The sequence below is a fragment of the Lepisma saccharinum genome, chromosome 22 (genome assembly GCF_977018435.1).
Source record: "Lepisma saccharinum chromosome 22, izLepSacc3.1, whole genome shotgun sequence".
Taxonomy (NCBI): domain Eukaryota; kingdom Metazoa; phylum Arthropoda; class Insecta; order Zygentoma; family Lepismatidae; genus Lepisma; species Lepisma saccharinum.
Genome location: NC_139250.1, coordinates 34,855,208 through 34,876,812, shown reverse-complemented (window position 1 = coordinate 34,876,812; position 21,605 = coordinate 34,855,208). Strand labels below are relative to the sequence as shown.

The 21,605-nt window shown below is 37.2% G+C and overlaps 1 protein-coding gene across 1 annotated transcript; it reads right to left on the bottom strand.

Moving 5' to 3' along the window:
• Nucleotides 1–319: 319 nt before the first annotated feature.
• LOC146004918 (uncharacterized) lies at nucleotides 320–18,402 on the bottom strand. The gene is made up of 5 exons (XM_083143957.1): nucleotides 17,984–18,402; nucleotides 16,468–16,566; nucleotides 6,246–6,433; nucleotides 3,955–4,110; nucleotides 320–436 (listed from the first exon to the last, which is right to left on the bottom strand). Exons 1-5 carry the CDS (start codon nucleotides 18,337–18,339, stop codon nucleotides 402–404), a joined length of 834 nt encoding a protein of 277 aa, XP_083000083.1. The 5' UTR covers nucleotides 18,340–18,402; the 3' UTR covers nucleotides 320–401.
• Nucleotides 18,403–21,605: the final 3,203 nt, after the last annotated feature.

Sequence of the window (21,605 nt, the reverse complement as noted above, 5' to 3'; positions counted from 1 at the left end):
TAGGCCAAAAAAGTCGGACACACCAAGTTTAGTAGATTGTTGAGGTGAGAATGACGTACTTGCCACATTTCATATATTCCAGGAAAAAGGAAAGATGAAAGACAGAGAAGAGAAGTGAGGAGAAGAAAAATAAATACAGTATATGCTCGGTGTTGGTTGTGGGTACAAAAAATATTCACAAATCAACTTATTTTCAAACAGATATGCACCTGCATATGAAATATGCACTTTCAGTTAAAAATCCTATATGCAAAATGCATTTTTATCCGAGCCCTATTTATTATTAATGTACAAGTACATATATATAAATAACATAGGAAGTAATGATTCAATAACAAGATAGTTTCTTGAATTTTAGTAGTAAGAAAGAAATGTGGGCCTTTGAGCTCCAACCCCCCTCCTCAGGTAAGTACGTTTCTCCTATGGCAAGGGTAACCTAGGATTAAGATGACAATTTATATTAAATTTTTGTAGTTATAATAAAGAATTACTGATATCAATAACTGATAATACAAATCCAATATAATAATTAGTCTATGTAATCATATCTCTTATCATAAGCCTCTGCAGAAAATGTTCTCAGGTCGAGGGGAGAGTGGGAAATTTTAAAATTGTGTTCTGAAGTAGAATGTACTTGTACTGAAACTAGTGTGACGTCATGTTTAAAGTTTATCTTAAAATAGAAATACTTTTCAGAAGCAGAGAGAGAGAGAGAGAGAGAGAGAGAGAGAGAGAGAGAGAGAGAGAGAGAGAGAGAGAGAAATGACCAAGAAGGAGAAATTGAGTGAGAGAGGAATAGAAATAAATTAGAGAGAAGCACATAGAATTGCAGAGAGGAAGAAATTGAGTGAGAAAAGGAATGGAAATAAATGAGAGAGAAGAAACAAAAAAAATTGCAGAGAAGAAGAAATTGAGTGAGAAAAGGAATGCAAATAAATTAGAGAGAAACCAAAAGAATTGCAGAGAAGAAGAAATTGAGTGAGAAAAGGAATGGAAATAAATTAGAGAGAAACCAAAAGAATTGCAGAGAAGGAGAAATTGAGTAAGAAAAGTAATGGAAATAAATTAGGGAGAAACCAAAATAATTGCAGAGAAGCATAAATTGAGTGAGAAAAGGATAGAAATAAATTAGAGACAGAGAAACCAAAAGTTTTGCAGAGAAGAAGAAATTGAGTGAGAAAAGGAATGGAAATGAATTAGAGAGAAACCAATAGAATTGCAGAGAAGGAGAAATTGAGTGAGAAAATTAACAGAAATAAATTAGAGAGACAAAAAGAATGGCAGAGAAGAATTAAGTGAGAAAAGGAATGGAAATACATGAGACAAAGAGAGAATCAAAAGTAAACTAGAAAGAAAGAAGGAAATTAGAGAAAAATTGAAAGAGAAAATATAGTAAATGAAATCTGCCTCTCGGTGCAAGGTAATGGTAACCCACAGTTTGACCGAAATTGAGTCACTGTTGTTTCAGGAGTCTATATATGCTTCTCTTCCCTCCTGTTTTGTCAGAGTTTGCATGAAATTATACCATCACCACATATTCGTAACAACAAAATGGTAACTCACAAGGCAAGGTAGCCACCATGCTGGTGAAGCGTGCACATCCGTCGGAGCAGTTGGAAATTGATCTTGTCAGATATATAAGTGATTTTGAAGATAGTGGTTCATTGTACAACCCATCAAGCAGTGAAAGTTCCTCAGATAGTTATGAAAGTAGAAGTATTTGTTTATCTCGTTTTCATTCATTGTGTTGCACCGGAAAAAAGTTGTGTTGAATACCATTATCTTGCACCTAAATTCTCTGAACGATGAGTGAGGAGAAGAGTCGCTAAGGCGAGCGAGTCGTTAAGGTGCTCCATGACTCTTCGTGCCATCTCGAGAGTCGTGAACGAACGGCAGGAGAAGAGTCGTGGTGCTGTGCTGTGACTCTTCGAGCTGCCAGGAGAGTCGTGAACGAATGATGGGGAAAGAGTCATGGGACTGTGCTGTGACTCTTCGTGCTGTTTAAAGAGTCGGCAAGCATGTGTCGCAGCGCAGATCTGGAGTGAATTTTGTTGACTCGCTTTCGCACATTTGTTGCGATATTAAAACCAGTGATCGAATGCAAAAAAGGAAGAATATGTAAAGCACGTTATTACTAATAAAAGGTTGATATAATTATATAGCATTTCTGTGCATGCTATCGTACTGCATAATTTGCATTATCCGCAGCATGAAATGCAAACTGAAACAAGATACAAATATAGAAAATCTCACTCATAAGGCAGAGTAATGAAAACAAGTATGTGCAATAAATTTTGTTTGTGTGTTTGTGTTTACTGTTTACACATATATGTATATCCACACACACACACAGACTCGTATTTGTATTTTTCTTATTTTATGCCGCTTTTCTTCAAATTTTAAGTAATCGCGACCATGAGGATGATGCGTGATGATATAGATGAAGGGACACTCGTAAAGAATATCCTTGCCCAGACCGGGACTAGAACCTGGGATCTTCTGTGGCAAGATCAAATGTCGATTACTTCAGAATGTTGGCCATCTAGTCGGCTACACACACACACACATACACAAAAATGCAATACAATTTATTAATCTTGAAGGACAGAGGCTGATACGTTCCGTTGTGTTCGTTTATTTAAATACAATCATCTGCTTCAACACCACCTACCCCCTTCCCCCTCTCCAGGCATGTGTTTCGAGAAAAAGAAGCTTGACGACTCTTTTGAACGACTCATTTGAACGACTCTTCTCAGTGAGCGAGCGCTCATGAGTCGACTCACACAAATGAACGGCTCGGAAAAAAGTTTTGTGTTGAATACCATTATCTTGCACCTAAATTCTCTGAAAAATATTTCGGTGTTGCCATCAGAGACTGCTCCCATGAGCTCAGATGATAAAGTTACTGCTACATTAGATGTCAAGTTTACTTATCAAGGGAAATCACCTAGAAAAGGGAAAAGTAAATGCAACCAGTGGGTGCGGTACCAATAGAGAAATTTGCGAAACAGTCAGCTTGAATACACATCAACTGCAAAGAAAAAGGTGAAAGCAGGTGTGCTCCTGGTGAAGATTGTATGTGCCCTAAGCATTGTTTCAAAGAACTGCCTGCTAATCACAGAGAAAAGCTGTTTATGGAGTTCTGGAAACTTGGTAATTTTGACCTTCAAAATTCATATCTTTGCTCCTGTATGAGACTGATTTACACTAATTTTTTAAATTGTAAGATCAAGCATTTGTGTTAATTCAGCATTTTTTTAAAAAAAATACGTTTTTCACTTGTGTGTACTAAATTTCACCTTATAATGCATAATTTATTCTATTAAACTTTGCAAAAACAATGGGAAATAACAGATGGTAAGCCACATCAATTTCTTTCCATAACTTGCCTTCAAAATTATTTTATTGTGAAAATATTTTGTTACCACAATACTCATATTATATGTTGTGTGATCATTGAAAGTCTGTTTTATATCTAAATAGTAGTTTCAACACATTTAAAACATATCTGTGAAATTAATAAATTTCCCAAATATTCAATCGCCTTTTTCTCAAAAGTACCTTCCTGTGGGTTTCCATTTTCTTGCCCCGAGGAGCAGAAATAGTCAACAAGAGAGGAAGAGTAAGCAAGAACAAATAGATTCTAAGGGAGGGAAAATAAGGCAAAAATCTAGATAAAGAAAAACGGAAAGGCAGAGAAAGAAACACAAATATGAAAAAAGATGAATAAATTGCAGGAATTTTCTATATTCTTGACCCTCTCTCTGACCCCCCCCCCCCCCCATGGCTCTGATGGAGTTTGCTTTAGAAACTAAGAAGCATGAATTAACAAAATGACAGATTGTGCATATGGAGACAATATAAATTTCAGATTGATAAACTTATTGCCAATTATCTGATGAAACTTTCTCCAAGAGCACATATTGCCAGTTAATGAAAGTAAATAAATGTTACCTGTGGAACTGAAAATCCACAAAAACTTCACTACATATACCCGAGTTCTCTTACTGAGACTTGTTAGATCTGAAGTTAAGTCTGGTTTCATCATAGCATAATTGAAAGCAAACACGAAGGTGCTCACACAAACCACAAGGAGATGCTGCGATTGGACTGAAAATGAAAGCAAATTATATTTTTCATTACATTCATCAATGCATTATCAGTATCTATATTTTACACCTTGAGTAATTGTACGTCTAATTGTCAAATGGTTTTATGAATGTAATTATTACATTAACATCCCCTTGGTTCAGAACAATATCATTAGGATAATTCTTTGTCAATGTCCTTGTGAACATGAAAATTGAGGAAATCAAATTAAAGACAAATGCCTGAAAATTCAGGGAATATAAAATATGATTATACATTTTCCACATATTTAAAAAAGAACACTAATTGGGTATTATACATTCATAACAATTAATTTATTGATTAAGAGGTAGAAAAGAGAGATAAAATAACCAGAATAATACTAAATTCAACAGTTGAAAATACATTTCTAAATTTATTTTTTTGCTCTGGAGTTGAAACTTTTTATTTATTGAAAGTTGGTTAAGGTCAGAGCCCTAGCTATTTTCTGTGTCCGGTGTGATTATATTTTGGTGCCCCCTCCCCAGCAAACTTTCTTTGAACAAATGTTATCCTCCTAACTTACACTTCTTTTAAACATTTGACAAAAGTGCACAATGTGTATTTCGCATTATATATTTCCATTTTCTATTTGGTAATTTAAAATTTGTTTCCTTGCTGTATATTGTGTAGAATTCTTATTACAGCACATACAGAATTGTCTAGTATTTATTTTAAGGACACCCCAAGTAACCACCACCGTTGGGCCAATGTCAGTTTTTACGTGGGAAAGGTTGGCACATTGACGTTGATCTTACTTTGGGCCAACGGTGGTTGCCAACGTTTGGCCAACCATGGAAAAGTGAGTCAAAATCAGTTTTAAGAACAACTTTTTCATGCTAAGACAACTTTCAGGAGTATGCTGAAAAATCTAGTGTGTAAAATAAGTAACATGTAACAGTGTTTCTTTTCGAATATTTCAGTCACAGCACATACTTGAAATATAATATATTTTTAATGAAAGTAGAAGCTATTTTTAACTTGCAGTCACTCACCAGCCCTTTGTCAGCCACCATGGATGAAAGATGTGTTTTGTCTCTTTAGCTGTAGCTGAACAAGAACATTCTTACAGGTATTCTTGTGAAAGTTGTTAAACAATGTTATGTGCAGATTCATTTCCATGAAAGGTGGAAAACTAAGTAAATTAGAAAGTTTTTGTGCTTCCACTTGAAGGTAGGGTTCCTCAAAAACAATGATACCATGTGAGTGAGAAAGTGCTGTGTATTTTTTTTTTATTTTCATAAATAACTTGTACTATTGTTTACATTTGGCCTCACAATAAATTATGTGTATATCAGAAAACAAACCTATCCATTCTTTAGTTTTCAGTAAGTTGGCCCAACGTAAAAACCACACGTTGGAACCACGGCCAAAATTACCGTTGCCCAACGCTATGTTTTTACGTTGGGTCAACCATTTTAAGTACGGTTGGCCCAACGTTGGGCCAAGCACTTTTGGTTACTTGGGACATTATGCACAGACAGGCTGATTAGGACTGGACCTACAGTTTAAAGTGGAATCCGAAAATATGTGCCTCCACCAAGTGTCGAACCTGGGACTCCAAGGCGATGATGTTTTAGAGAATTATTGAGGCAATAGTATTCCTAACATAATAATATTGTGAAAACGATGCTCATTGACTATAAATGTAATAGAACACAGTGAAGTGTTGCTTTATAAATGACAATATTTTTATGTCTCTGAATGCAGCAGTTTGTATATACCTTTATAATGACTTCATAAATATGTCCAATTTTGACCAGTTTCATGACGGCATACAACATTTGTGTAACTCTTGCAGAAATGAAAATGTTTGTGCCTATTTCTTTGCAAAATGGCGATATTAATAGGATGCCAATTCCTTCATGTTCGCATTCTTCCGATTTGTTTCTCTCTTTTCCCTGTTTGGCACCCAGGGTAACCAACATCTTTGCATCCTATGAAACATTACACAATTGTCTGGAATTTATTTTGAATATTTGTGGAAGAGTGGTGGACAAAATGAACAGAAATCATGTTTGCAAATTAACTTATGGTTTAGTCACTAATCCAATTTAATACTTACACTTATCATATTATCTTTTCTAGCAAAGAGAGAAAAATAAGGAAAAACTCACACTCAAATTCCCCTTCAATCCAATTTGGTGAGGCAGTGGAATAAATTGTGTGCAAAACAAGGATCGGGGTGAGCATGTAGGCACAATCGATGGTTGGAATGAAATAGAAATACTTGAGCAACTTCACGCTAGCCTCTTTGTCTGCTCTGGCTGTTGTTCGGTGAACGTGAATTGCATACATGATGCATCTGCAACAATTGATCACCACAGATACATAATTATCACGGATCAGATATATATGTACTAGACATGTAAATATATATTTAGTTGTTTAATGATAACACCATTAAGCCTTGTTTCCATGATAACCAAAAACTCAATATGCTGACCAAGGCAGAAATTTATTATATTTTAAAAACATAAACTAAACGTTACGTTTCAACGTTCTAGCAAGGTCTTCTTGGCCAAGGAAATAGAGAAGAAACGGGAAGAAGACACAATAAACTGGAATGGAGAACTGAACATAAACAAAGAATGGAAAAAGGTGTTAGAAAGAGTGGAAAGGACAAGATCGAAGAAAAGAAGGAAGAGGAATGAAGAAAGAAAGAATAAGGAAAAAGAGCGTGAGATAAGGAGTCCAACCACGTTCCAGATGAAAGGAAATGTTTATCTAAATCGCCTGTCAGCTGAAACAACAGTTGACAGGAGAAGGTGTAATGAATTTTTGCGATTTCCTTCTGACATCAAAAGTTATTACATTCATTCTGGTGAAGCTTCTCGATTTTTAATCTAGTTCTCTAAATTGCCACTAGATGGCAGCTTTGCTTGCCTTGCTCTTTGACTCTAGCTGCCTCCTAACGGCCATTTTCGATACTAACTTTGCACGTTGAAAGTTCACCGTTTTCCCTCCCACACTTGGCCGGGAACATACGAGGGAGTATCAAAAAGTTCGTGCAATCTCCTGGAAGGAAACAAACTAGAAACCCCCTCGGATATGTGTATTGTACAATGGCCCTTCTAGGTTAAGCACACAAATTTTTGTCTGTTTTGGATGTTTATTGCTATCATTTTTTTACACGTGAATAAAGGAAGGTGTCATTATTGACAAAATTGAGGCACGGAGCATCATCAAATTCCTGCATATCCAGAGGAAAGCAGCGAAGCAAATTCCCGATGAGATGAAAGCAGTGTACGGTAAGGAAAGCCCATCGTATGAGATGGTTTTCAAGTGGATACGGCAGCTCCAAATCGGCAACATGATAATTTCCGATGCCCCTAGTACAGGGAGACCGTCCTTCACAAATGATGCCACATTTATGGAGAAAGTGGAGAAGATGATAATGAAAGACAGAAGGATCAGCATTGAAAAGTGTGATGTCTGTAATCGGTGTTAATTATGGGTCCATCTGGAATACCATCCATCACCAGCTGCACCTTCATAAAGTGTCGGCACGGTGGGTGCCACGATTGCTCACCCCTTTCCAGAAGAGGACTAGAGAGGAAGCAGAACTAGAGATGTTAGGCCGCTGTGAGCTGGATGAAGATGATTTTTTCAGCAGATTGGTTACAATGGACGAAAGCTGGATCTACCTTTATGACCCAGAAACAAAGGAGATGAGCAAGCAGTGGAAACTCAGCTCCTCACCGCTCCCAAAAAGGCAAGAGTGCAAAGGTCAGCCACTAAGGTGATGCTGTCCGTTTTCTGGGACTGTGAGGGAGTCATCCTGACGGACTACCTGCCACAGGCTCACACAATCACAAGTGACTATTATTGTGATCTCCTAGCTCGGTTACGTGAAGAATTGAAGGTGAAAAGGCGAGGAAAGCTCACAAAAGGAGTGCTGCTATTGGCAGACAACGCACCAGCCTATTCTGCCCATGCATCCATATCGAAAACAGTTCAATGAGGATACGAAATGTTGCCCCACCCTCCACATTCCCCAGACCTGGCACCGAGTGACTTCTTCCTCTTTCCCGAAATGAAGCGTCCACTTAAAGGACGCCACTTTGACACGAGGAATGCTGTCATTTCTGAGGTGGAACAGTGTATTCAGGCCCAAAATGCAGTGTTCTATAAAAACGACTTACGCAAGGTGAAAGACCGCTGGCAGAAATGTGTCACCAAGCATGGCGACTATGTGGAGATGGACTAATACCACCATCATTTCGTACTTGTCCAAAGTTGTTTCCTTCCAGGTGATTGCACGAACTTTTGATACCCACTCGTAGAGACTGGGAACAACGCGCTGCAACAGCTGCTCGCTCGTGAGTACGTGCCTACATGTTAACGTACACGACCTTTGGAATTGCTAAAGAAGAAGTCGGGTCGCCATATGCAATCTGCGTGAATGCACGTGCATCAAAATATATTGCTAGCAGGATATGGACGTTTACGATGAAGGAAATAGGTTTGTGGTAAACATGGGCGGGGGCTCGAGCCCCCCAATGTTATCGATGTGGGGGCAGAGCCCCCCAAATAATTTTGCTTAAGAGAATCTAATGTATTATTTTGCTTCTCTTGTAAAGTTTACTCTGAATTGTGCCACATGAACTTAACTTTAAATACACATTTGAAATGTTCTAGACCATCAACTTTGGGGGGGGGGGGGTGAGACCCTAAACCATCTACTTTGGGAGGGCTATGACCAGAGACAGCAAAACACGTGACTTATTACTATATACTGTATATAATTATAAGTATTGTTAACATTTTTACTAAAGAGAGTTTCAAAATAAGATGTGCATCAGGGGCGGCGCCAGAAATTTTCGACCGGGTGGGTAGAAGCTCCTTCTTGATAGATTAGGGTGGGCAGTATAAATGTAAGACCATATACTGTATAGTATATATGTGTATGTAAGACGTATGTATCCCCCCTCTCTCTTACACTCCCGATTTTCCTCTTACTTCTTTTCCCTTTCCTTGTTTTCCTCTTTATCTTTTCTAATCTATTGTCGCATCTTGTTCCATTTCCTTTCGCATTGTCTCTGATGGACACAATTATTTCAAGAAAGTGTTTACCCATGCGCAGCCATACCCCAGTCATACATTCTAAATCACATTCTTTCATGCATGTTCATACAATGAAATAAATGTGAATTAGGTTTAAGCTTGTGTTGCAAATACAAGGCACATACTTGATTTTATGTATTCGGCGACAATGATAGAAAGTGCGACGGTAGATAATCGTGAAGTTAAATGCATGTTCCTGAGCATAGTATTTTCATCGTATGAGTTTTTAACTGAAATAGCTTTCTTACTCAATGTTAGAATTAAAATGAACGTCTTATTAGGAATCATTTAAAACACACACGGAAATGAAATTCTTCGTTCATTGTCCATGAAGTATTCCTAGGCTAATGAAAGGCTATTTTGATAGAATATCACTCACACACAAGTAAGATCGAAAAATCTGTTCAGAATTGAAGAGATTATTTAGCTAAGTTGCTATTCATTTTTTGAACTGTCATGTTACTAATGCGGGAGAAGCAATACACGTATGGTTTGTTACATGAACATGTTTTTTGATGTAACAAAATGATTTAGGACAAGGAATTCATCGAAGTTGATCACCGTGCCAGTAATAATTCATCTATTTTTCATAATGACTTGGGTTGCATGGCGTGACCATTTCGAACACACTAGAATGTCAACCTCTATCCTGTGCAGCACACCCTGGAAACTTGATTCTTTCAGGCAACGAGTCCCTGGCGCTTGGAACCACTGTCAAAGTAATAATTTATGAGGGTTTGTATTTTGAGTGTCAGCTTGTGTTTGTTTTCGCCCCTTCGTAACTTTAATCTAATCACCATTGAACCTTATTGTCGTCATTATCAAAATTAGCAGAAAAATGACTTTAAATATAACAAATCAACCACAACTTACTCTTCCAAAAATGGAGTTCCATTAGTTCATACCTCTTAGAAAGTTGAGATGGTACTTTCAATTGCACAGCGTTTCATTAGTGGATCAAGGCAGCTAATTCCGTAAACAATGATGTTGTTTTCCGAAAGTCTCAAATATTTGTCTCAGGCAATCACCCTCCTAAAATGGACGCATCTTCTGTGGTGATAAAATGCCACATTTGGTACGAGTTCTTTCTGTATATTTTTCCCCAAAGGCATAACGCTGTCGCATTATAATGAAGAGGTCATGTGTTAGACTCCCCCCTCCTCTTGTGGAAGCACAATGCACACTGGTTCCACGTTAAACTGTAGGTTTAGTCCCGATTAGCCTATCTGAGCATAAAAGTGGATTTAAAAACAAACAAAATCGTCTTCTATATAATTCGTGACATAACTTTTTTTCTTTACTTCAGCTGCATCTACAGATTCTGTTGATATTTTCGGTTGATTAATGTGGCAAAATTTATGTGTGGAACGAGGATTCCTAAATAGGATAAGCCACTCATTAGCAAGTGAATAATTCTGTAGCTTTTTCCATGCATAACTGGTTTATTGAAATTTATTCATTGCAGTACTGTAGTGATTATTGTGATTCCTTCTTATTAGTAGAATGAATATAAAGTTGATATTTCGCATACCATATTGATATTTGAAGATAAGAAGTATATAAAAATTGTAATGAAATAAAAAAAGGAACACTTCTGGAATTTTAATGCAGAGCTAATTAAAACTATATTATACTCTCTACAATACTTAAACCCGAAGATTTATGGCTTGAGCAACAGAAGCCTTCCCCTGTTTCTATCCTGGGCAAGATCAATCCAATCTTTTCGATCCTTGCCCATTTCTTTTAGGTCCATCTCAACGTTATCCCTCCATCCTCGTCTTGGCCTTCCTACTGGTCTCTTACCATCAGGTTTCGAAACAAGAATCCTGTAAACTATTTTTTCCTCTTCCATTCGTGTCACATGGCCTGCCCAACTAAGTCTTCTTGATTAAATTATTCTAATAATAATAATAATTAAAAAGTCAAAATAATGTATTGTGTTGCTGGAGGAAGTAACGCCAAGATGATGATTTTATTTGTTTATTTAGAGATTATTTTAACCATATCCAGGCCGGGATTTATATACGTGTGTGCAGGCCCGGATCTGCAGTCTCAAGTTCACCCTAAATTCTGATCTAATCTTGATCATACCCTGCATAATTTTGAACCTCCTAAGCCTACTAGCTGCTTTTAATCATGGAAGTATTCATTTGATCACAGTTTTTGTTTCAATAGCTCTAGTATTTACTTTCACTTTCTAATGACAAAATTGGCTTTTTATGGGTTGAGATACTATGTGAATATTTCTAGCATAGATAATATTCACAAGTAAAATATACATGTTATGAACACCAGGATACACTTATTTATCGAATTATTCATATATCTCCAAGTATATGTACGTACTTATTGAATTTGATTAGGTGGGCAATCGGGTGGGCACAGGAATTTTTGGGTGGGCACTTGCCCACCCGTGCCCACCCCTGGCGCCGTCCCTGATGTGCATGAACTAGGAGAGTGTATGGGACGTTTGGGCTACAAATGGCTCTCACATGACATTCAGAACGAGATCATTGATATATTAGGGAGAACTGTTTTGTGCTCCGTGGTAGCAGATATTAAAAGTCGGGAATAGTTTGCTATTATGGTTGACGAAACTTGTGACATATCGATCCGTGAACAATTGACATTTTGCTTTCGAACTGTAAATGAAAATTTTAATATTTTTGAGGAATTCATGGGCTTTTACGAGATTCCGAACACTGAGGCCAAAACTTAAAAAAGGGAGGGGGTGAGTGAGTCATTCATTAATTTATTTCAGTGATCAGAGCCCACCCCCAATAATTTTGACAAGTCGGCGCCCCTGGTGGTAAACCAAAATTGCGTATGAATACAGGTACTTTAAGAATTGATTCTTGTTTGAACTCAGTGATATTTGGGCGAGTGTAAAATAGTGCAAGATAAAGTGAACTTAACTCAAAGCATATTCGTTCCCTTGTTCTTTAGCACGATAAAAGTGGACTGTCAGTTATAGTTAAACTATTGCGTGCTCATGTTCCCACGAACTAACAAAACGTTCTCTCAAGTGTCAAATCCAACATTTCTGCGAAGTAACCAACGCGTAATATCTTGTCCGCATGTACGCGTCTTGTTCAAAAACAAAAGAATTAACGAGCAAACCTTGAACTTCGAAATCAAGATATATATATATATACGTAAATGTATGAGAAAATATCTGAGCGTTTGTTAAACGTTTGAAACTTTGTGTGAAGCTTACGTAACAAGTACGTGCAGGCAGTACGACGCAGTTCAATACAGGCAAAGCTTCCTTAACCTAAATTTTCGATAAACCCCCATAATCACCTCAAAGTAGCATTAATGAGTATTTCACATAAATATATCCATTGATATGTACCAAACGTAGGTAAATTTGTTGTTTCACGAGAGACGCGATTTCTAAAGTACAATTGTTATAAGAATATTCCGGTCTTTGCGACACAGTATGAATGCAAATCTAGTAATTATTTAATTGTCCGCGGCATGTACATAAATTGAGTCCGCCCATGTTATGCATTTTTGTGACGTTTGAATATAATGCTATTTAATGTGATATGAATACACCAAAGACTATAATAGATGTCGAAGAGTTGTTAAGTATTATGTAAAAATCTGAAACAACGAATACGTAAAAAAAAAGTGTTTGTTTTTGTTAATGAATGTTCTGTTCTCTTATTGAAAAGAAAAGAAACTTAAGTATATCAGTAATTGGTTGCGGGTAGTAGATACGCATGTTTTTAGGCTTAGTTATGTGTATAGTGCTTTCTCTGATTGGTACTCACGCCCCACGTGTTATGAAACTGATTCATTAGTTGGCGCTTGTGCCCCTTTATTGCCGGGACATGCTTACATGTACGAATTATAATGCACACGCGTTTAATTTTCAGAATGTGTATAGAGTGATATACACGTAGGGAGTTTCTAATAAGGTATAAATATAATAAGAAGTTTTTGTACTCTCGGACATACACAGTCCGTCCAGTGGGAAAGGTGACTAATGAGAAATGAAAGACAAGACGTTGTGGACTGGTTGTTTACAATAACGTTTATACCTCGTGAGTCAATACATGCACTGAAGCGGTTGTAGAACTTTGTGAAGCAGTCTTGGTACTCCTGTTTGGGAATTGCCTCCAAAATCGCGGTCGAAGCCTTTTGGATGCCTGGAATGGTGTCGAAACGCCTTCCTTTCAACGCCAATTTCAGTTTTGGAAATAGCCAGAAGTAGCATGGAGCTAAATCTGGAGAATATGGGGGGTGATTGAGCTCCCCTATCTCTTTTTTGGCCAAAAACTGGCGTACCAACCTGCTCTTGTGCACGGGTGCATTGTCGTGCAACAGAGACCATGAGCGCTCCTCCCGATATTGAGGCCGAACTCTACGAATCCTGGCCAATAGACGTTGCCAAAAACCCACGTAATACTCAGCGTTCACAGTGTGACGGTCTGGAGTGAATTCCTTGTGGATGATGCCTTTGGAATCGAAGAAAACCGTGAGCAGGGTTTTGATTCGGCTCTTCTGCATGCGCACTTTCTTCGGTTTTGGGGAGCCTGGACCCTGGACCATCACGAAATCTTGCATACCACTTAAACACGTTCTTATTGCTCAATACCGTAAACAGTTTGAATCATTTGAAACGTCTCTGTTGCACTTTTACCCAACTTGAAACAGAATTTAATGTTGGCACATTGCTCTGTTTTCGACCAACGTTCAGCAGGTACTGTCAGTCACAAGATCCGTATGCGTCGACAGTCGACGCTAGTGCTTTGCAAATTTGCCGGAAGAAAGTCGAAATGTGTCGCTACGTAGTACATATACTTCTCCATAGATGGCACTGGTGGTTCCGTGGCAAAAAATCAGTCACCTTTCCTACTTGACGGACTGTGTACATTTAAAATATCTTCGCCCTGTGTAAAAAGCAAGCTTGGGCTTTGTCCTTCTGTTCATACCTCCTTTTGCTTTTTACTTGCATATTCTTACAATGCTTGACTCGACCCATGTTTTATTGACTTGTTAAGGATTAAGACACATTTTTGTGGTTGCCTTGGTTTAGTTTTGAACCCATTTCCAGCTTGGCCCCGTTACGCGCGTTTCCTATTCTCCTCCTTTTTTGGGCTAGGTTAGTAAACTGAGCAGTACGTCACAAAGACCACCTGCTGGAACACCTGGAAAGGAATGTTCCAGATAAACAACTTTCTAATAATCTTATCTCTGGAGGGGAGTGATTTTTGTGTGTATATATATCTTCCTGTTTTGTACCTTATTTGTATTTGGTACAGAGTCTGAAGAAGACCATGCTAGAAGGTTGAAACGTAACATTCAGTTTGTTTTTAGAATATAATAAATTTCTGCCTTGGTCAGCATATTGAGTTTTAGTTATTTTGATCTAAATATGGACTTACAATTGTGAAATTGGCAAGTTTCATTCAGCAAGTGGCTCACCTAATTAATAAAATTCACATTCTTACATGACATGAATTTAGATTTTCTTTTCTTCCATAGACCCTTTATTAAAAGAGCATGGAAATCGTCAAGATACAAAATATTATATTATTATATCAAAAAGAAGAATCCTTGTGTAGTACATTGTTATTACATAATTTCAACAAAGTAAAAGTAGACAAATACATCATTCCATTACACTACAATAAAAGTAAAAAAACATTGTCATTATTGCATCACTAAGATAAGAATATAAATAAATAAACACACTGTTCAAAACATTGGCTTTACATCATAAAAATAAGAACAAACATGTTAAAATAAACTTTGTTTATTATTCTAGAATTTAAGCCAGTGAGGTTGTCTAGTTCCACTATTGTGATGTTTACTTAAATGAAGTGTATAAGGGTTGAGCATGTTTCTAAGTTATATTGTCTTTGTTCTATGAATTCTGCGAGACTGTAGATAGCTCTCTCTGTCAAATACTTTTTATTGTTTGCTTTTGGGAGTTACCAGTGTAGAACATTTTCGCTGTCTTCATTGGTGATTGTTTTGAGATATTGAGTCTATTCTTTTTCTGGTAGTAATCATGTTTCCTTCATGTGTTGTGGTTGTGTATTTGTTTTTTGTCTTTTTAGAAACATACTAATTGTTAATGTAAAGTTCAAACACAAAATGTACTTTGATTTTCACACGTGGTTGAAATATAGTTGTAACAAAAGTAATTATATAAAGCACGTTGCAACGGCAACAAAGATTTTCCAGTAGCAGACAATCTTCTTCATCTACAGTAACTACAGAGTGTTTCAAAAGTCACGCAACCCAAACTGAAAATTTATATCATAAAAACCGTTAAAGATATTTACACCAGGTTTTCTGCATTATAAAGCCTCATCCATTAAAATATTTTTCGATGCTTAACATTATCACTTTACTCCATACAGAAAATCAGAAAAATTAATAACTGACGGAAGGCAGCGTTAAAATATTTCCAGAAATGCACATTTGAGTGAGTAAAAGATGACAAAATTTCGAGCTGCTAGTGTTGCCAGCTATGGATATATGTCCCAAAAATGGCACTTTTTCATTCATCCCATAAAATAGCCAGTCATAAATCCATCACATGCTGCACATGATCAATATTGATCGCAAATTACAGGTTGACATGGCATCAGTCATCTAATTTATAGCCCTTTGATAATTTCTTATATCTTTTTCTCACTCAAAAGTGCATTTCGGGAAAAAATGTAACGCCAGTTATTAATTTTTCTGATTTTCTGTATGAAGTAAAGTGATAATGTTAAGTATCCAAAAATATCTCAATGGATGAGCCATTATAATGCAGAAAACCTGGTGTAAATATCTTTAACGGTTTTTATGATATAAATTTTCAAAAATTTGGGTTGCGCGACTTTTGAAACACTCTGTATTAGTAGTTTTTTCCCCATGAGAAAGAACTGCACCGAAGATGAAAAGTTGACTGTAAATGTTTTATTAAGGATATACACTTTTTTTTAAAAAAAAAAAAAAAATGGCTCTTATTTTCAATATGGCCACCTTTCAGCACCCATGGTGGTGAATGCACAAGAGGGTGGCCCTTATTTTACAACATTCAAATTTCTTTCCAGGACATCTTCTCAGCTGATACCATGCGTCAAGCACATAAACTGTATAAAATTTCAATACAATCCAACAATGGAAAGGTGTGTTGCATAAAGCACATGGCTCCTTATTCTTTGACATTTTTCTTATCAGAAATAATGGTTATGCTATTTAGTTTACACATGAGTACCTACCTCTCTTTTGCAAATCAAAGATTTTTCTCATTCTATTTACCTTGTGATGTGAAAAACATCAAGAGCCACCAGCATTGCTTGTATAGTGAAACACATCCACCTGAGAACCATATTTTCACTTTTACTGCAGGGCGATACCCTGAAAAAAGGAAAAACCTGATTGCTTCTCAATTTAAGCACATAGAGGTAAAATATATTTGGGATTTTTCACATGTATAGTATAGTTCTCATTGTTAATCAGTCCATTGATGCATGAGTCGAACCCCAATTTTATAATCCAGGATTTTGCATTTTTTCGGCATTATGGATATTACCATCCTGGTAAAAGATTTTCCAGGATGTTGCACCCCCTCAAACATCATAACGCTTCCTACTTGTTATTTAAACTGAAATGTGTCATGTGATTTCTTTATTTACTATTTCTCTAAATGCACTGTTTCCTATACAGTAAACGCTGCCTCTACAAAGTGAAAGTTGCAATATGGCTACCGAGCGAAGGGATACGGTTGGAATTAGTCAATGATGTACTCGTACTATATATATCATTGGAATTAGTATAACACGTTATCTTCTTCTTCTGTCTAACCCAACCTAACCTAGCCTACCGCACTTTGCAGAATCCACCGGTGGTCGTGCTGGTGCACCGCTGATGCACGCTTTGGCTTTCCGTATTTCACCGGGGCGCAACAAAGCTTTCACCAGATAAAATCATGACGTCATCAATTTACACCAGCCTCAAGAGCTGGTGCGGCTGGTGAATCAAAATGGCGTCGTCTGCACTGAAGCTTCTTCCGATTCGTGAAATGCGTTCTGTAGGCAATAGTACGGAATGACACGCCGATTTTGTTACACGGAGGGCGAATAAACTGGATGCAGGCAAAAACTGTCGACATTTTAAATACTACTACTCCTTTACTTGCACGCAAAGTGAAATAAAGTATGCCGATTGATAAAAACATGCGTCCATCTTCTGCTGCAACATGCAGGAAAGCATCCATTTGCAAAATTCGATATCATTACAAATGAATACCACTTAAATTCGTACTGCACATGCAAAATAAGATGTCGTTAAGTGAAATATCAAATATTTATGAAATATCTTAGTCACAATCAGTGATTTTTCCATAATAAACGTGAATATGCGCGCATTCTGAATCTAGCTTGCATTTGCTGCAGCATGAAGCTTTCCGTATATAACCGAAATTGACGTCATTTTTGGTGCACCAATCTGATGAACGCTGGTGAAATCTGGGAAGCGCGGCTAGCCTAACCTAACGTCACACTAATGACGTCACGTCACTTGAGCCAATCGGATTGCTTAAAACTGTTGTGGCAGAAATCACTAACTAGAGCTTCGGCGAAGTGTGCACTTGTCGTACCTTCCACCTCTCTTCTCTGACTCTAACTATGACGCGGATTCGAACTGTAACGGTGTTACAGCTCTGCTAATTCGGACACAGTCCTATATTCTAGGTGCAGCCGCCCATAAGTCAGAGAGGGGGAGAGTAATTCTCTGACCTCCAAAACACACATTCAAATAGAACACTGTGACTTACCATGAAGGCCTGTAGGAAGAGGTCGTGATGATGTGGTCCATGAGAAGAATGGAGACTGTGGCTGCAGCAGAAAAGTAGAATTCCTTGGCAAAGCACACGTACGCTGCGTAGAGCATGACGAACACATAGGCGACGTTGAGGATCGAAAGTAGCTGAGTGATTATGGCGGCCTCGCTGATCAGGTACTGCATCAGGATCTGCTCCTCTTGGTTCGATTGCGAGGGGAGCGTCTTCAAGACGATGGACGTTTCCCGCCTGACGTCATCGCTGCCGGAAGTCCCTTCACTGGAAGTCACGCTTACCTCGGAGACGTTGTCGGAGTCGCTGAAGATCGGTTTCATGAACTCTCTGAACATTGCTTTTCTCTTGTTTGACGGCTTCAGAACCCGTACTCAATCGCAAGAGCGAGGAATGCTCACTGATCTGAAACATTGAAGAAGCATGTGATCACGGTATGGTAGAGATGGTATCAAGATGAGATGATTTGATGAGACATACTACGAATAATATGAACACACACAGTTAAAGCCTTCTCAGGAAGAATGGGAGAAAGAAAGGATAAATAAAGATAAAGAGGAAGAAGGTGAGAAATAAAGATAAAAAGGTAAAAGAATGATAAGAAGGAAGAAAGAGAGAAGGAAAGATAAAATGGAGGAAAAGGGTAAAGTGGAAGAAATGGAGAAGGAGAGATAAAGACGAGCAAAAGGAGAAAGAAAGATAAATAGAAAGAAGGGGAAAAGAAAGAAAGGAACAAAGGGAGAAAGAAAGATAAGAATGAAGAAAGGGAGAAAGAATGATGAAGTGGAAGAAATGAAGTAAGAAAGATAAAGAAGAACAAAGGGAGAAAGAGAGAGAAGAATGAAAAATGGAGAAAGAATGATGAAGTGGAAGAAATGAAGAAAGAAAAATAAAGAAGAACAAAGGGAGAAAGAAAGCTAAGAATGAAAAAAGGAGAAAGAATGGTGAAGTGGAAGAAATGTAGAAAGAATGATAAAGAAGAACAAAGGGAGAAAGAGAGATAAGAATGAAAAAGGGAGAAAGAATGATGAAGTGGAAGAAATGAAGAAAGAAAGATAAAGAAGAACAAAGGGAGAAAGAAAGCTAAGAATGAAAAAGGGAGAAAGAATGGTGAAGTGGAAGAAATGTAGAAAGAATGATAAAGAAGAACAAAGGGAGAAAGAGAGATAAGAATGAAAAAGGGAGAAAGAATGATGAAGTGGAAGAAATGAAGAAAGAAAGATAAAGAAGAAAAAGGGAGAAAGATAGATAGGAATGAAGAAAGGGAGAATAAATGATGAAGTGGACGAAATAAAGAAAGAAAGATAAAGAAGAACAAAGGAAGAAAGAAAGATAACAATGAAGAAATGGAGAAAGAATGATGAAGTGGAAGAAATAATGAAAGAAATATAAAGAAAAACAAAGGGAGAAAGAAATATAAAGAAAAAATATAAGAAGCAAGAAAGGGAGTAAGGATAAGAAGGAAGAAATGGAGTCAAGATAAAGAGGATGAAAGGGATTTCTTTCTTTCTCTCTCTCTCTCTCTCTCTCTCTCTCTCTCTCTCCCCCTTCTCTCTTTTCCTCTTCATTCTCAAGTCTGCTAATGCAGACGGCGATGTTGATTCTGCAGAATGTCTTTCAGTGCTCCCTTCTGGACACGTGGCAGGAAGAGTGGGATGAGGTAACGGGGAAAAAGTTTGGTGCTATCAAGGCCGGTAGTTCTGTGTGGATGTGGCCCCACTACACTAAAATATCGAATTATATATGCTTATTTATAAAGTAACTCCTTCAATATCTTAATCATGTATCTGAAATGTTTAAGTTAAAACAGAAAAAAGGAAAAATTAAAAAATTGTATTATTTTCCTGTAGTTTACGGTTATTACAAGCATAAGAAAACAGTTTTTCTTTGTGACGTTTCAGGAGAACCGTAAACTACAGGAAAATAATTCTATAATGCAAGCAATGCGTACATACAAGAAAAACTATTAAAAAATTGTGCTGACAATTTCTGATGACCCCTACAAGAAGTTTATGAATATGATTATCCCAACAATGCAGGACAAATAAGTTCACAACAATGTTCTCATTGTAAACAGTAGGCAATATTGATTTTGTATCCAAGGTTTTCAATAGAAGCTAGATTATTCGGAAGGCCAGAATACTTCGCCATTTAAGTCAAAGGGAGGCTTACGTATCCGATATAAGTGGTTTTCTCATCAAAGCAAAAGTATGCTACTCTGAAGACGTGAGAAGACGCCTAAAGAAAAAAGTAAAAGTATGATTTAAAATCGTTTTTTTGGAAACAGAGGCGTGAGGCCTAAATTTAGACATAAGGAATGGACAGTGTGTTGGAAAAATTTAAGGGAAAATACTTGATGAAATGACAACTTGTAATGTACTTGTTACTGTGTATACCAACTGTGACTGTTGCATTAAAAAACGCTACCTTTTGTCAAAATGTTGTAGAAAACATTTAACTGATACAGCAGAAAATGTACAACTTTGGTGTCGATCTCACAGAATATGCGCCAAGTATGGTGAAATACATGAGAAACACTAAAATATGACATTTGCATTACTTCGGAACTTAGAATGCATGAAAATTCGCTTATTAGGTATTTTATTCACTTCTAAGCAATTTCGCGTAACGATTAATGTTTTTTGTTGTTATCATAATTTTAAAAAGTAAGGTTCTTACATGCAGGACATATGGGTATGGTTTGAGTTAAATTTCCATACAAAATGTAAAACCATGAAGCAACCAACAAGAAATTAATGCCATTTTGGAATACATCACCCAAAATCTATAGGGAAAAACTATTTTTTTTGTGCAAAATTTCAACTGTAGAGAAATACAATTTGCCAAATTTCGGGAAGGAACCGGTGAACACATGCTTGGCTGTGCCGATGATGGAAACAGACGATCTATTTCATAAGATGTTTAAGGAGCCTGGTGAGAGAATAAATAGGCAACAATGTTCTCAGAAGGCAGGAACTGTGAGTATTGCGTGTTTAAGCACATTTGAGCTTAATGCAAAGTATACACGGAAATGAGACGAATGTTTATAACTCGAGACAAAACCGGGGTCTCAGTGCATAACATGGGCTACTTTATCCCTGTAAATAGACGAACAAAATTTATATCCCCTGAAAGTGCATACATTCTGCTTCCATTTTCCGGTGTTATATTTTCGATTACTATTATATTTTTATTTAAAAAGGTTTTCCCTGCTACTAAAAGCAATGCATTTCTCGGCCCATGTCTCCATTCGTTCGCTTCCATATTGTCTACGCACAGTTTCTTTCATTATTTCAGACGAGGAATGCATACAAGGTTAGGTTAGGCCTGTTAGGTTGGGTTCCAATAGCATAAATACACAAATTAGTATTTGCTAAGAGAACTAAACCTAGCTAGCTAGCAACGTAGGTATTTTTTTACATTGCTAACGTACTATTCTGCAATGCGGACCATTTCTTTAGGTGAAATAATTAATTTTTAATGAAAATAATGTATATTTCTCACATTTACGAGTACTTACTGTTACTCGTTATCCCGATTCTGTAACACACATTACGGCGATAGAGTACTGGTTCATCGCGCGTTGTGCGAGTGCTTTGTCGAT